The sequence below is a fragment of the Callorhinus ursinus genome, unplaced genomic scaffold (genome assembly GCF_003265705.2).
Source record: "Callorhinus ursinus isolate GAN/ISIS: 27379988/994484 unplaced genomic scaffold, GSC_fseal_2.0 scaffold47, whole genome shotgun sequence".
Taxonomy (NCBI): domain Eukaryota; kingdom Metazoa; phylum Chordata; class Mammalia; order Carnivora; family Otariidae; genus Callorhinus; species Callorhinus ursinus.
This window is the reverse complement of record NW_027397109.1, coordinates 4,921,444-4,938,075: the sequence shown is the minus strand read 5'-3', so window position 1 is coordinate 4,938,075 and position 16,632 is coordinate 4,921,444. Positions and strand designations below refer to the sequence as shown.

At 43.0% G+C, this 16,632-nt stretch overlaps 1 protein-coding gene and 1 long non-coding RNA gene across 11 annotated transcripts in view; one reads left to right on the top strand and one right to left on the bottom strand.

The window, feature by feature from the left end:
- TTC23 (tetratricopeptide repeat domain 23) overlaps nt 1-16,632 on the top strand; it is an 89,964-nt gene that overhangs the window by 14,588 nt on the left and 58,744 nt on the right. For 8 of the 10 annotated variants that reach the window (XM_025893257.2, XM_025893254.2, XM_073882483.1 and 5 more), the window contains 4 exons: nt 868-1,067; nt 4,960-5,083; nt 8,562-8,712; nt 9,087-9,212. In XM_025893257.2, coding sequence (XP_025749042.1) covers nt 868-1,067; nt 4,960-5,083; nt 8,562-8,712; nt 9,087-9,212 — 601 coding nt within the window. Of the gene's footprint in view, nt 1-867; nt 1,068-3,608; nt 3,756-4,959; nt 5,084-8,561; nt 8,713-9,086; nt 9,213-16,632 lie in introns of those variants that run through there. The other 2 variants (XM_073882488.1, XM_073882487.1) reach the window with 2 other exon arrangements.
- Nucleotides 9,248-16,632, bottom strand: part of LOC112840052 (uncharacterized) — a 32,729-nt gene continuing 25,344 nt past the window's right edge. Inside the window, exon 3 of the long non-coding RNA XR_003212372.2 lies at nt 9,248-9,330. This is a non-coding gene — a long non-coding RNA (uncharacterized lncRNA). The remainder of the gene's footprint in view (nt 9,331-16,632) is intronic.

The window sequence follows — 16,632 nt, the reverse complement described above, 5'->3', positions numbered from 1 at the left end:
CTCTGTCAATATTATTAAAGGATTCTTTCCCCAGACTCAAATATTTTTCTTATACACATGCTGATCAGTATTTTCTCCCCATATTGTGAGGATCCCTCTGCTAATCTCCAGGATCCTCTCTCTGTACATCTCTATCCTCTCCAGTAAGCTATCCTATGAACTCTAGCTTCCTTGTTCTCCCCAGATCCTCAGCTCTAGTTCTTCAGCTCAGAGAGTCTACCTGGTTACTTCTGTGTTTCCAATCCTTGCATGTCCTAGAAACTTTCTCAAAGTGATAAGCTGGGGTAAGCATGGGTCTCACTTTGTTTCTTTTTTCCATTGATCATATCTGATATCCTGTCTCTTGAAAACCATTGTTCCATAATATTTTTGTTTGTGTGGAGTTTTTTGTTGCTGTTTTTTGTTTTTGTGTGTTTGTTGGTTGGTTGGCTATTTCAGGCAAGAGAATAAATCTGGTCCCTATTACCCCATCTTGACAAGAAGTGAAAGTTTAATAAGTCATTTTTTCACTGCTTCAAGGTTAGTTGGGGTTCAGGTGATCTAATCTGGGTTCTTTGAGAGTTGTTTGGGCTTGCCTGATTTCTCCTGTATATACATATATAAAATACATATATAAATATGTATATTTTAATGAACAAGGAATGTTTGGTTTAGTTAAAAGTGGAAATCAGCCTGAAAGTTTTACAAAGAAGTTAATACTAGTTATCAGGATCTTTTTGGATGGAGTGCTACTAATTTCAAAGAACTCATGGGTAGAGTGTTGAAATTTTCCTAGATCTAGCATCAGTCTCTAGGAAAAATGCGTATTTGTATAAGTAAGTACAGAAATTATCATTTAACACCTTTATTTTCTTATTTAAAAATTAGAGGACAATGTATATAAAAATATGCAAGAATCAAAGGAAACCCCCATATCCAGTCACCTAGATGAAATTGTTGCTGCTATCAGCATAACGCCTAGAAAGAAGATCCAAAACAAGCTGCCTCAGACAGCGCTATTCCAGCCTCCTCGAGAGAAACTCCACCTCTGTGAAGAGAAAGCGAAGTCCTACTCTAGCAGTCACGAAGTAAGGACCCTTCATTTTCTATACCTGCACTCTGATAATTGACGAGAGTTTAGGTTACATTTCTACCCTCAGGAGTTTGGTACAAGAGAGTATATGGAGTACCTTTCTCACAGAATGAGTGGGTGTAGCCCCTCAGGGCTCCAGGCACAGCACTTGGCACAGTCAACATCATTCTTGCAGAATGAATGCACAAATGAACAAACAGGTTTACCCTGACCTCTGGCAAGCATATACTAGACCAGTTGGTTATAGGTTTGACCTACTGCAGTCTTTTTCCATCAGTGTATACACATTTATTGTGCTCTCCCTAGTGCTGGGTCTAAGCACTGGAATCTAACACAAAGCCGATGAAACTTCTGTAGAGCTTACAATTCTTACGTTCTTGATCTTCTTGTTTTCTTCATACACCTTTCTCATTCTCTCCTCAAAATTTTACTTATTCACTCACTCATTCAATATGCATTTCTCTACCACCACTTACATGTCAGGTCCTCTATTGGTTGAGCGTGCACCTCTTGATTTTGGCTCCGGGTCCTGGGATGGAGGGCTCCTTTCTCAGTGAGGAGTCGGCTGGAGATTCTCTCTCTCCTGCTGCCCTTCCCCCTCTGTCTCTCTCTCTCTCTCAAATAAGTAAATGAATCTTTATTTATTTTTTTAAAGATTTTATTTATTTATTTGACAGAGAGAGACACAGTGAGAGAGGGAACACAAGCAGGCGGAGTGGGAGAGGGAGAAGCAGGCTTCCCGCTGAGCAGGGAGTCCGATGCGGGGCTCGATCCCAGGATCCTGGGATCATGACCCGAGCTAAAGGCAGACGCTTAACGACTGAGCCACCCAGGCACCCCAGTAAATAAATCTTTAAAAAATAATAATCCCAGCAAGGAATTGTAAGAGCCTGAACTACAACAGAGGCAGTAGAGATGCCAAGATCTGACAGGAATTTGGAAACGTGAATCAGTGGGGCCTGGTGATTAAGGGGACATAGGAGTTGTAGAAGCAAGAGCCAATCACAGAGGGTGTATACAATTCATGACTTATATCTCAGTCAGCTTGGGTGGTGGGAAGCTTGCCAGTGCCTTTGCCATTGTAATGAATACAGGAGGAAGAGCAGGATTATGGAGAGGAGACATGAATTTGGTTTTGAACATGTGCTTATTCATTATGCAGCACATATTTATTCAGTACCCACTACGTGCCAAGCTCTGTACTAGGTAGGCAGTAGGCTGGCAGCCTTTCTCAACCAGAGTTCTGCAGGAGAATTAAGCCTGAATGCCCCAAATCATTTACTGTCCATAAAGAAGTAACATCTCTTCTGTGGATCTGGAGTGGTACTAAATTATTTTCTGTGTTCTGGAGTTCAGGTGAGGAACCCCTGGATACAGTGGTGAACAGCATGGACAGGTTGAATGCCCTCATGTTGCTGAGGGGCAATCAGCATTGTAAATACACTAGTGAGCTAGAGGTTGTGTCAAGTGCTGTTAAGGAAAGAGTGGGCTGGTCTATGAAGAGGCGAGCTGAGACCTTAAGAAGTGAAGGAGCCAGTGTGGAGGAGCTAAGCGAAAAGAGTTCCAGGGTGAGGGGACAGCACATGTAAAGTCTATGAGGTGGGAACGAGTTGAGGTGTTTGGAGTAAAAGAAGAGACCATGGTCTGATGTGAAATGCAGTTGGAGAGGCAGGGAGTTCACTTAGGACCTCATAGGTCTCCAGCTGAGTGTCCTGGGAGGCCTTAAAAGTGTTTGCAGGAAAGTATTAACATGATGTAATTGGCTTTTTAAAATTTCCATTTTTTTTCTAGTTTTGAATTTTAAAATATTTTCAGACTTACAGGAAAGTCTATAAGATTCACCAATTTTTAACGTTTGCATTATGGCTTTGTCTCTGTGTGTGTCATTATTTTTCTGAACTGAGAGTAAATTATAGGTATTACGGTCCTTTACCCCCTGAATATCTTGGAGGATACTCTCCAGGTAACCACGGTACAGTGATTAAAGTTAGGAAACTAACATTGGTACAGTATTATCATCTAATCTATAAACCTTATCCATATTTCTCAAATTATCACAATCATGTCTTTGGCAGAAAAAAAATTAGATCCATGCTCTGCTCCATCAGATTATATTATTTCCAAGGCTCATCCCAGTTATGAAATTGTCTGCCTACTTGTACTTCTCTCCTCTCTACCTCCTCCCCATGCCTGTTGGATGAAGCCACCGGAACTGGCAGAATAAAGATCAGAAAGCCAAAGGGACGTTTGAACTTTGTGTTCTAGCAAGTGAGAAGGTGGAGGGGAGGACAGGCTGCTCTTCTCTACCCCTGTCCCAGTTGCAGGTAGTGAGGACCAAGGCTATGATTGGGGGGCAGGGGGGTGGGGGGGACTGACTTCCGGTCTACAGAGCCCCCTTCTTAGAAATCTGTGGTTGGATAGACCCATTATCAGATCAGGTCCTCTCTCTTTTTGGTAGACTATCTCTCTAGACTCCCCAGTGTTTTCATCATCTCTCTTTTTCATACACTATTCATTTGCTGTCTCCCCATGGAAGCTATTCCCTTAACTCCCAGCATTAGCTGGGCTCCGTCTGCCAAGAGGGAATCCGCTGCCAAGATTTTTGACTGATTGGTGTTAGCTGCTGATGCCTTCCTACCTGGGCCTCTCCGTGGGACCACTTAGGCTTCCTCATGGCATGGTGGTAAGGTTATTAGTTTGCTGGGGCTGCCATACCCAAATACCTCAGACTGGGTGGCTTCAACAACAGAAGTTTATTTCCTCAGAGTTCCACAGGCTGCAAGTCCGAAGATCAAAGTGTCGGCAAGGTTGACGTCATTTGGAGGGCTAGCTTGCAGAGGGCGTCCTCCCACTGTCCCCACTTCTTCCTTTGTGCGTGCCTCTCCCTGCTGTCTCTTCCTTGTCTTATAAGGACATGAGTCACATGGGAGTAAGGCTCTACCGTAACGACCTCATTTCAACTGACGTCTTTAAACATCAACTTTATGCCTTCTCTCCATATACTGTCACATTCTGAAGTACTTGGGCCTCCAACATTTGGGTTTGGGGAATGGGAGCACACAATTCAGCCCATAAAATGTTCTAAATAGAAACAGAAACTGGAAGCCTGTAGTTCCTTAAAGTGTGGGCCCCTAAACCTGGCACCACATCATTTCCTCCATATTCCATCAGCCGGTCATAAAGCCCAGATTCAAAGGGAAGGAGACCTAGACCCCCACCGCTGGACGGAAAGAGTCAGGGAATTCTGGAGTGACATTTTAAAACTACCAGGCTCGCTTTGAATGTATTGTTACTCTGAGCTGACCTGGAGCTGGAGGGGCCAGCTCCCTGTTCTCTTTGTTCTGACACGGAATATAAATGGACTTCTCACTCCCTTAGCGAAATTTGTTTGTCAGTCCTGCCAACCTCATTGCCGTGCTGATATCCTAGGCTGCTAAGAAGGGTATTTGAATTGAGAACTAGCGAGTGTTATTTCAAAACCCACTACCAACTTGCCCACTGGTGCCTGAATGGTGTTCATAGCTGGGCAGCTGGAAACCCTGGGGAATGGTGACAAGTCTGCTCTAGTTTTTCTATGTCTTCTTGATTTATTATATTTTTCATAATGTACTACAAGCTTAAATGTTTTAGAAATTGAAATGTACTATAAATTTTACTTGTTTCTTGTTTTATTTGTTTCTGCTATTTATTGTCTGTTTCACCCCACCCAAAACAGATCTTTGCCTGTTTTGTTCTGTGATGGATCCCAAGTGCTTACAACCACGTCCTGCACATAGTAGGCACTCAGGAAATACACACTGGATTAAAGTGCAAGTTGACTTTGTGCTTTGTCACTCTCCGTTTTCAGTTGTCGCTGACTAGTAAAGCCCATTTTCTGTCCGTCGCAGTATAAACAGGCTGTCCATGAGCTGGTGCGCTGCATAGCGCTGACAAGAATTTGCTATGGCGACTCCCATTGGAAACTAGCGGAGGCACACATTAATCTGGCTCAGGGCTACCTCCAGCTGAAAGGTGAGTTCCTCTCAGACGGGGGGTGGGGGAGGTTAGTCCATGGGTTTCTGCTCTTTCATGGAAATTTGACTCCCACTTACCTAGAAGGATTCATTAGGTTTTCTTGAATATTCTCCTGTCCACACATTGAAGAGCCATCTCCTTTCAGAAAGAGTCAATGAGATTTTTTCTATGATATCTAAAACAGAGAAGGAAGATTTTAGCCCTTTGGATGGCTTTTGAGGACCCTTTTTGAAAATTTAAATTCAATTAATTAACATATAATGTATTATTGGTTTCAGAGGTGGAGGCCTGTGATACATCAGTCTTATATAACACCTGGTGCTTATTGCATCACATGCCCTCCTTAATGTCCATCACCCAGTTACCCCATCCCCCTCCTCCCCTCCAGCAACCCTCAGTTTGTTTCCTATGATTAAGAGTCTCTTATGGTTTGTCTCCCTCGCTGGTTTTGTCTTTTTTTTTGTCGGACCCTTTTTTTATGATCTTAAATGTAAAGTTCTTGGAAGAGAATTTGTTAGCTTGGAAGGCATTGTAGGAGGGGCCCAATGCATGGAGTAGGGGCCTAAAATAGGATCCATCCACATTTGTTTTGATGGAGAATCACTTTCCTGTAAGTGACCCCTCCCCTCCCCCCCCAAATACATAAATAAGAGACTAAATCAAGCTGGCAGTGAACAAAAGGTAATGTATTGGCTTATACAACTTGAAAAGCCAAGGGTAAAACTTGCTGTAGACTTAGCCAGATCCGGGCGTTCAAACAATGTCATCGTTCCGTGTTTCTCTCTTATCCCACCGCTTGGCTCTGTTTTTCTCTGTATGGACTTCATTTTTTTTTTTTTTAAGATTTTATTTATTGATTTGACAGAGAGATAGAGAGAGAGCACAAGTAGGCAGAGAGGCAGGCAGAGGGAGATGGAGAAGCAGGCTCCCCGCCGAGCAGGAAGCCCGCTATCGGGCTCGATCCCAGGACCCCGGGATCATGACCCAAGCTGAAGGCAGCCAACTTAACCAACTGAGCCACCCAGGTGCCCTTGTATGGACTTCATTTTTACCCAGGCTCTGCCCACGTGGCAGCAGCAAGTCTTGCAGAAGCTGTAACCTTCCCTCATCAGCATTCCCAGGAAAGAAAGAACATCTTTCCCCCCAAACCTCAGGATTTGGGGGTTCTAATTGGGCTGACTTGGATGGTATGTCAAAGGCAAGGAATAGTCTGATTGGCTAGATCTGCCTTTTGGCTCCACTGGATCCTGGGGGACAAGCTGGCCTTGGTAAATCGAATGGATTGGGTGTGCAGGGGCCAGGTGTCCCCAGAAGAAAACAGAGAAAGGGGGATAGACGCAGGGAAGGATAGCATGTCTCCTTTTGACTAGGCATCCTAGGATGGCTGTATAAGAGTACATCTCTGTACTCCTTTCTTCAGCTGAAAAGCAATGATAATGATGATGGTGGTACTTAACTTCCCAGCATGGATCCAGTGAATACATAAAATAACAAGAAGTAGAAAACACCACAATGCTCAGCACAGAATTGCCACCCAATAAATTTGGCTAAATCTGATTATCGGCTGGTCCTACCTATTAGATCAAAGACTGTTGGAGCCAGAGGGGACCCTGGAGATCATCTAGTTCAAACCCTAACCCCCTCCTATATTTTTAGATTCAGAGGGAACGAGTGAGCTGAAACAGCTTGCCCCAATTTACATTGTTAGTAAGTAGATGATCCGAGGCTTAGACCTTAGATTTTGCACGCCAGCGCCAGTGGCCTGGCATCTGGGATTTCAAATGATGCTTTTCTTCCACAGCCTGCTACCTTTTTGCATGATAGTCTTTCTTTCTCAATTTAAAGTGAAAGCAGCATCTACTCTTCCTTAAGGTCTTTTTTTTTTTTTAGATTTTATTTATTTATTTATTTGACAGAGAGAGAGAGACAGCGAGAGAGGGAACACAGGGGGAGAGGGAGAAGCAGGCTTCCCACCGAGCAGGGAGCCCAGTGCGGGGCTCAATCCCAGGACCCTGGGATCATGACCTGAGCCGAAGGCAGACGCTTAACAACTGAGCCACCCAGGTGCCCCTTCCTTAAGGTCTTATTGAATGCCAGGCATCATGCTAACTATCTCCCATGCATGTTCTCATTCATTCTTCATCACAGTCCTATAAGGGGGGTAATATTATCATCACTGTTTACAGTTGAGGAAGCTGAAGCCAATGTTTTCGGAGTAAGTGGTAGTTCAGGGAACTCATTCTGGGCAGTTTGAGGTCAGAGCTGGTGCTTTTAAACCTCAACCCACACTGCCTCCTGTTGCCTGAGTTCCTTGAGGGAATGTACCAAAGTTGGTAATACAGCGTGCCTTTATCTTTTGTAATATTGCATGTGTAATTGGCACTAATAAATTTCTTGTAGGTTGATTAAATGTGTGCTTTAAAAAAATTAGACAAAATTCTCTGAAATAATGAGCACTGGGTGTTGTATGCAACTGATGAATCACTAAATTCTACCTCTGCAACTAATAATACAATATATGTTAATTAAATTGAATTTAAATTAAACATTCAAACAAACAAAAATTAGACAAAGTTCTCTAAGAGTTCCCACATGGAGAACATACCCTGGATTTTTTCCATGTGAAGATGTATTCTTATGTTTTATAGACACAGGAACAGAATTAATTTCAGATTTTTGGCAGCTTTTTTAGAGATTTGAGATACAATTTCATATAATGGAAAAACATAAAACCAGGGGTGTATGGATGTGGGTGGGAGAGGATGTCGGTGTGGGAGAGGAGGATGGGAGTATAGGGAAGTGAAAAGCCCTGAAACCTAACCGGTGACCCCCCGTGTCACCCTTACCACAAACTAATAAGCCCATGGGAGAACTCTGGAGCACACTGGGGAATTAGAGCTTGGTAGTGATTATTTTTCTCATTGTTGTCCCATTTTGTTTCATGTTAGTCGATAACCTTGTAGGAACAAGAGATTGTAGCATATTAGCCCATTCTGTCATTGAAATTATATTTGTAAATTTTTGTAGATTATCACCGTATTTGTATTCTGTTAAAATAACTCTCTGAAGTTGTGATTATAGATAGACAAGCAGAAGATTCAGAATTTTTAGTATTTCATTAAGATCGCTGTCACAAAGCCAGAATTGAATATCTTATTTCCTGCCCAGAATGCTATAGTCCTTGCTTTTTATAATTATTTAGAACATATTTTATATCTGATATTGGTGAGGTTTCAAAGTTGTTCAGTTCCTGCTCGTTCTGTTTACTTCTAGAAAGGCCGTTTGGGGAAAAATTTATCTTGAGTACTAGGTGTAAACCACTCCTTTGGTTTTTACAGTCGGGACAATATTTCATGTCACCCTGATCCATCTCTATGTGTCACTTGTCAATATGTGAAGGAGACTTCGTTCAGTTTCCCAGCCAGAGGTAATTATAGTGAAAGAGAAACTGAGACCGCTTTTTCTTTGTCCACAGGACTGTCACTGCAAGCAAAGCAACATGCAGAAAAAGCCAAAGAAATCCTTACCAGCTCCATTGTGCCTCCCTATGACGACAATACGGATGTTTTCAGGTGTTCGATCGAGCTGTTCCATACCATGGGGAGAGCCTTACTCTCCCTTCAAAAGTATCCTTCTGTTTCCAATATTTCCACCTAGAAAAGACCCCCATAATGCTTATATTTAATTTTCTTTTTTTTTTTAAGATTTTATTTATTTCTTTGAGATAGAACAAGAGAGAGAGAGCATGAGCAGGGGGCAGAGGCCAAGGGGGAAGCCGACTCCCCGCGGAGCAGGGAGCCCGACCCTGAGATCACGACCTGAGCCGGAGGCAGACGCTTTTAACCAACTGAGCCACCCAGAGGCCCCTCATTTTCAAGGCCAAATCAAAAAGTGACAAATGGCTCAGGAAGGGTGATGGGAAGTTTCAGAGCCAAGGATGTCCAGGAACTGGGGGCCCAGAATCTAGAGCCATGTGTGAAGTTTCCTGAACCCAGCCCAGATTTAAGGAAGCTTCAGAGAATTTGTCCAAGGCAGAGCGACTTGCAAAAGAGCTGCTGCAGTGTGGAAGGATTATAAAGGAGGAATGGATAGAAATTCAAGCACGGATCAAATTGTCATCTGCACAGTAAGTTTCCAGTTTAGGACGTTTTGGATACCTCATGGCCGGAGGTTCTCTGCCAGAACAGTCTGTCTTCAAGCAGAAGGAGCTTCTCCACGATGCTGTGTCTGTGGCTTCTCCATGGCTATTGTCCAGAAGCAAAAGAGGACCATGGTCATGTCACAGCAGCCACAACCAAGGCACATATATCAGTGACATTTTTTTTAAAGATTTTATTTATTTATTAGAGAGAGAGCGCGTGCACACGCACACGAGAGAGGGGGGGAGAGAGAGAGAGCAGGAGGAGAGGGAGAAGCAGGCTCATCCCAGGACCTGAGCCGAAGGCAGATGCTTAACCGACTGAGCCACCCAGGCGTCCCCATCAGTGACACTGTTCACTAAATAATGTGGTGCTGACACATCCACCCCTGGGTCCTAGAGTTCTGATGTCATTCTCTTGACTTTCTATTTCTTGTCTGCTCTCCTGGACCCCCTCCTCTGTGTTTAAATCACCATGTATTTCATACCATAGAGAGGAAGAAGATATTTATTACATGCATAACTGGCAGAGAGCTCATATCTAGAATCTGTAAAGAACTCCTATATATCAATAAAACAAAGACAAACAATAGAAAAGTGGGCAAGAGACCACAAAAAAAAAAAAGGATGCCCACATAGCTAATAAGCATTTTAAATATTCCACCTCATCAGTCTTCAGGGAAGTGAAAATTAAAGTCATGAGCTACTACTACAGCTCCACTAGAATGGCTAAAGTTTTTTTTTTACCTTTTTTTTATTATGTTAAATAAGCCAACATATAGCACATCATTAGTTTTTGAATCGTGTTCAACGACTCATTAGTTGCATATAACACCCAGTGCTCATCACCACACATGCCCTCCTTAATACTTATCACCAGGTTACCCCATTCCCCGACCCCCTCAGCTCTGAAACCCTCAGTTTGTTTCCTGGAGTCCAGAGTCTCTCATGGTTTGTCTTCCTCTCTAATTTCTTCCCATTCAGTTTTCCCTCCCTTCCCCTATGGTCCTCCGCACTCACTATTCCTTATGTTCCACATATGAGTGAAACGATGTCATAATTGTCTTTCTCTGCTTTACTTATTTCACTTAGCATAATCCCCTCCAGCTCCATTCATGTCAATGCAAATGGCAGGTATTCATCCTTTCTGATGGCTGATTAATATTCCATTGTATATGTGGACCACATCTTCTTTATCCATTAATCTGTTGAAGGGCATCTCGGCTCCTTCCACAGTTTGGCTATTGTGGACATTGCTGCTATGAACATTGAGGTGCAGGTGCCCCTTCTTTTCACTACATCTGTGTCCTTGGGGTAAATACCTAGAAGTGCAATTGCTGGGTCGTAAGGTTGGCTAAAGTTTTTTAAAAGACTGATAATAATATCAAGTGTTGGTAAAGATGTCAGGCTCTTAGAGGCTTTCTCATATGTTGTTGTTGTGAATATATTTGGTATAACTACTTTAGAAAACTGGCTTTATCTTCAAAACTGAAATGTTCATCTACTCTATGACAGCAGTATCACTCATAAATAGAACAGAAATGCACATGTATGTTCACCAAAAGACAGCCAAGAATGTCCAAAGCTACATTATTTGTAAAAGCCAAGAATCAGAAACAACCCAACTGTTCACCAAAGCAGAATAGATAAAATTGTGATCTGTTCGTACAAAGGAAATAATCAGACTGCCCCTTTGCTTCACATCAGGGATGACTCTCACAAACATAATGGGTCGTGCAAGAAGCCAGACCCAAAGAGAGGAATCACTGGGAGGACCTGTCAGTCCAGAATTTCTTCCCGCCCAGAAGTAGGTATTCTATCTTGTATTGGAAGAGAGGAAAGAAGCAACTCGGAGGTCCCAGAGCTGATACTTGTTGCATCTGTTGAAACCTAACCAGTGTTATGAGAATTTAATGTCCAGCGGTATTACTACAAAAAGAGGGTAAACTATCCTTGGCCAGAATCGGGCATCTCCTCTAAGATTTCTTTCCAAATAGCAGTACTAAATCTTGCCAGCAGATGGCGCCTCGTACACATCTACCCACCAAGAATGGTGGCTCAGTCGTTAAGTGTATGCCTTCGGCTCAGGTCCTGACCCAGGGTCCTAGGATAGAGCCCCACATCGGGCTCACTGCTCCGCGGGAAGCCTACTTCTCCCTCTCCCACTCCCCCTGCTTGTGTTCCTTCTCTCTCGCCGTCTCTCTGTCAAATAAATAAATAAAATCTTTAAAAAAAAAAAGAATGTAAGTCAATGTTTCCAGCTGTTGTACAAAGTTACTTTGTGTCTAGCTGAGTTGTTTTAAACTTAACTTCTTTCAGTCCTGGTTCTTCGCAGTGACATAGTCACTGGAACTTGCGTGTTTCAACAGCATGGTTTTCATTTGATCACTCTGCCTCGTTTCCTCATTGAGTTATGAATATTTTGCCTACACAGAGCCGCTTTAGAAATGTATGAGGCTTTGCTTTTGTGCATTTCAGCTTATATTCACAACCCCAAGGTCCTTTTCTTTTACCAGGTCTTGGTCGTAGAAGACCAGGATAATGTCTCAGGCAGCTCTCACGGGGTTTGTGTTCCTCTTAAAAGGAAGAAAACATCTTTCATGCATCCTCCCCCTCCTTCTGCCTCGCCTTTTATGGTGCCCATCAGGCCAGGCTGGTTCTTTTCTCCTTGGGCTGATAGATGAATGCTGCCGGTGACTCATGGTCCGTGCCTTCTATCCCTAACTGTGGGCTGAAGCTTTGTCCCTTTTACCTGCCCTCCTCCATTCTAGCACTACTTCCTATTCACTAATCATTCATTAACTTTGGAGACTAAGTCCAAAACGTGTTCCTAAAAAACCCCCTTGTTTTTCTAAATGTGATCAAGAAACTCGCTGGTGAATATGGGCACATCGTTCTCCTGTGTTAAGAATTATTTTCTGCCCCAGTTACTGCTGCTCCAGAACGTGTGACCTGTCTAGGTTTTCCCTAGGACTGTGTGACAGGTCATCTTTGGAGTCCTCCACAGCTTGCTTGGTGAGCACTTGGCCTGGTGTTGCTGTGCTGACTAGCTCTCAGTGCACTTGGGGTAACTAGAGCATCAACAGGACATCTCCTGTATCTCAAAGGAATGGGACGTGGTGTAGTCAACAGTGTCGGCTTTACAATCAGGTAGCCCCGAGTTCAAATCAGCATCCATTCCACCCTCCCAGCTGTAGGACTATGGGCAAGTCCCCCACTCTCCTCTCCTGTTAAGGGAGGAATGATCAGACCTCCAAGGTTTGCTGTGATGACGAAATAGACCGCACATTAAAGCATCTGGGTACATGGTAGACCTTTTTTTTTTTTTTTTTAGACTTTGTCTATTTATTTTTAAGAGAGAGTGCGCATGCGTATACAAGTAGTGGGGGGGGGTTGGAAGGGGGCAGGAGGAGGGCTAGAGGGAGAGAAAGAGAAAGAATCTTAAGCAGGCTCCATGCCCAGCATGGAGCCGAGGCAGGGCTGGATCTCATGACCCTGAGATCATGACCTAACCTGAAATCAAGAGTCAGCTGCCCAACCAACTGAGCCACCCAGGTGCCCCAAGATTTTATTTTTTTAAGTAATCTCTGCACCCAGTGTGGGGCTCAAACTCATGACCCTGAGATCAAGAGTGGCATGCCCTACAGACTGAGCCAGCCAGGAGCCCTGGTAGACCCTTTTTAAAAAGTAGTTATTATAGTTACTATCCAGTGGGACATTTCTCTTTGTGCAGTTTCATCTCGGAAACAATTTGGTTTTAAAGCATGTGCTTATATCGCAGACTAAGATTCTATACTTCAAGACTGCCCCTGGAATGCAATATTCTTTCCTGTTCTTATCCTGTGACTTGGGAAAGGCTAAGCACTCTTTGTCTTTACTTTTGTGAACCACCTACATTAAAATTAAGATAGTCTTATGTTTGTTTTTTTTTTAGCTTGACTTTGTTTCTTTGTCTTGCTTCTTCTTGATCCATTATAGTCATGAGATTTGGAAAGTGATTCTAACATAAGCTTTCCCAAGAGGAAAGGAGATGAGGAAGTTTCCTCCCTTGGCCAGGACTTCCTGGGAAGGGGTAGAGGTAATGGAATAAACAACGGTATGTGGGACCTCATGTGTATCTACCTGCTACCACGTCATTGGGATGCTGAAATTCGACTTAGTTCCATGGGCTTCCCCATAAAGCATCCCCAGTGGCTTTTATTGAGAATTTTTGATACTTCAGTAATCATCTTTACTCTCTTGCTTTTAGGTCCTACGGTGTTCAGTAATCTCTAAATCTTACTTTCAGGACTCAACCGTTTTGTTTTGTTTTTAAGTTTATACCATCATGTGGAGGTCCTTGGTGTTAAGCTTATACCTCTGTCGATGTGTGTCTTTAAAGAATCACCTTCTCGGGGCACCTGAGTGGCTCAGTTGTTAAGCACCTGCCTTTGGCTCAGGTCATGATCCCAGGGTCCTGGGATCAAGCTTCGCATTGAGCACCCTGCTCAGCAGGAAGCCTGCTTCTCCCTCTCCCACTCCCCCTGCTTGTGTTCTCTCTCTAGTTGTCTCTCTCTGTGTCAAATAAATAAATAAAATCTTACCAAAAAAAAATCACCTTCTCTACATCTCTTTTTTGAGTATAAAGGCTCTGACAAATGCTCATGTGTCCAAAGCCCTGCTTCTCTCCTCCTCCGGGAAATGCCCTGTTCTTCTCCCAAGATGTTTCTCCTGTCAGCAACTCCCAATGGACACTATTTGCCTGGCATGCCTTATGCTTGTTTCACAAAGAAGGAAATGATTGATTTTTTTCTGGTGCTCTTCTTTGTCCTGTATTCCTTTGATTAAAGAAATGTGCTACCCTTACACAAAATCTGATTTTTGAAAAATCAGGGTTTTTTTTAATGTGGAGAAGCACAAAACCCTACATGGCACAGATTACCTTCATATATTTTATCTGCTTTCTATTTCTTCAGTCCCTTAAAGTCTTAAATTTCAGAGCACTATATTTTTCTCTTTCCCTTTCTAACACTACCTCCTTATAATACATATTTCCTTACACAACTACAAGTGATAACGATGATTTTAGGCAATGACACCAGCTACTAACTCTTGACCACCTTCTGTGTCAGGCTCTTGCAAGGTGCCTTTTAGATCTGGTCTCATTTAGTCCTATGTGCTGGTCACTCTTCCTAGTACCATTTTCAAATGGAGCAACCGAGGAGAAGGGAGGTCATTTCCCAAGGTCACACAGCTGGGAATGGCAGAGCAGAGCCAGGTCTACCAAACTTGGGTGCCCCAGCTCCTCACCACGGCCCAGATCACATTCACTGTGCAGAACAGACACCTTACAATACAGTCTACAGAGCAAAGCCTTTAGCTGTGTGTGCCAGAGGGTAGACAAAGAGATCCAGATGTAAGCCTTTTCTCCCTCTGCCTCTGGAAAATCCCACTTGTCCTCTTTCCAGATTGATTTCTCATCAGATTTCAATTATCAGCAACCTTCCCATAAAACCTTTGCTTTTTGTTGTTGCTCCATATTCTTGCCAAGTTCCAGAGCTTTTATTTATTTATTTATTTCTGTTTTTAATTTTTTAATTAACATATAATGTATTATTTGTTTCAGGGGTACAGGTCTGTGATTCATCAGTCTTACACAATTCACAGCGCTCACCATAGCACCTACCCTCCCCAATGTCCATCACCCAGCCACCCCATCCCTTCCACCCCCTCCATTCCAGCAACCCTCAATTTGTTTCCTGTGATTAAGAGTCTCTTATGGTTTGTCTCCCTGTCTGGTTTCATCTTGTTTCATTTTTCCCTCCCTTCCCCTATGATCCTCTGCCTTGTTTCTCAAATTCCTCATATCAGTGAGATCATATGATACTTGTCTTTCTCCGATTGACTTATTTCACTTAGCATAGTACCCTCTAGTTCCATCCACGTCATTGCAAATATTTATTTATTTTTAAAGATTTTATTTATTTATTTGAGAGAGAGAGAGAGCATGAGTAGGGGGAGAGCAGGGAGAAAGGGAGAAGCAGAATCCCTGCTGAGCAGGGAGCCCAATCCCAGGACTTATGATCCCAGGGATCATGACCTGAGCCTAAGGCAGGTGCTTAACCAACTGAGCCACCCAGGTGCCCCCAAATTCCAGAGCTGTTAAAAAGACACTCTCTGTTGTCTTGGTAATACCAAAGAGCTTGCATTTGTCTATGGCCTGTTGAAACAAGGCTCCGTCCCTGTGAGCTCTTCTGAAGCCCATCTGAAATTAGATAGTGTCTCGTCACGCGCTTTGGAGAATTACTGTGGATGTATTTTCATTCAATAAAATATGTTGTGGTTGAAGTTGCAGACCAGCCAAATTCACATACTGCCACATTCTGTTGTTCAAAACTCTCTATCTTTTCATCTGTCTGGTGTTTCCTAAAGCTGCCTAAACATATTATGGGCACAAGGAGACAATAAATCCTCAAAGCATTCCCCGCAGGCAGAGGGAAGCAGAAAGGAGACAATGTTACATCCCAAACATTACTAGCAGCACAAGGAGACAGTCGAGATTACCTGAAATTGACTGAGGCTTTAAGGGAGTTGGCAGCAAAGACAAGGCAATTATGTAGGCATTTCCGGAGATCGTACCTCCTCCATTCCTTTTTTATTAAATATATTGTGAAGCTAAAGTAATTTTATTTTCTATTTTGTCTTTTCTTTTACATGAACAGCATATCCTTGATGAGCTCCAGAAGCCTCATTGGAGATGATGTTAGCTTGATAAGCCTCTGTTTCTGGAGGTCTTGTGGGTGCCAGGACCCTGGATCAGGGTGCTGGCAGCAGCCTCAAGGGGCGAGGCCTAGAACGTGCTTCATTCTTTGCATACACTAAACCAGAGAGGGTTGTATTTGTTCACCTTTGGAATAGCATAAAAGTACAGATGTTGTTAGGCAAATACATACACACTCCAAGCTTACCAAATAGGACATTTCAGGTACGTGGAGGCCTGTTCTGTGTCCTCCCCCCCACCCCCTAACTTTACAGGCAGTTATTATCCTTAATTTAGTGTTTTTCATTCCTCTGAATGAAATATGTATATATACATATACATATATATAGCCATGAAAATATGCAGTATTATTTCTCACTTTTAAAACTTTCTATGTATATTTCCTTCTGTAGCTTGCTCCCCCCCAATTACATTTGTATTTTTGAGATGTACCCATGTCAGCTATTACATATATCTCTATCTCTTCATTTTATTTATTTATTTATTTTTTTTAAGTAGAGCTCCACACCCAGTGTGGAGCCCATCACAGGGCTTGAATCACAACCCCAAGATCATGACCTGAGCTGAAATCAAGTCAGGTGTTTAACGACCTGAGCCACCCAGGCTCCCTTCTAGTCTTTTGCTTTTAAACCCACACATTGTGTTTTA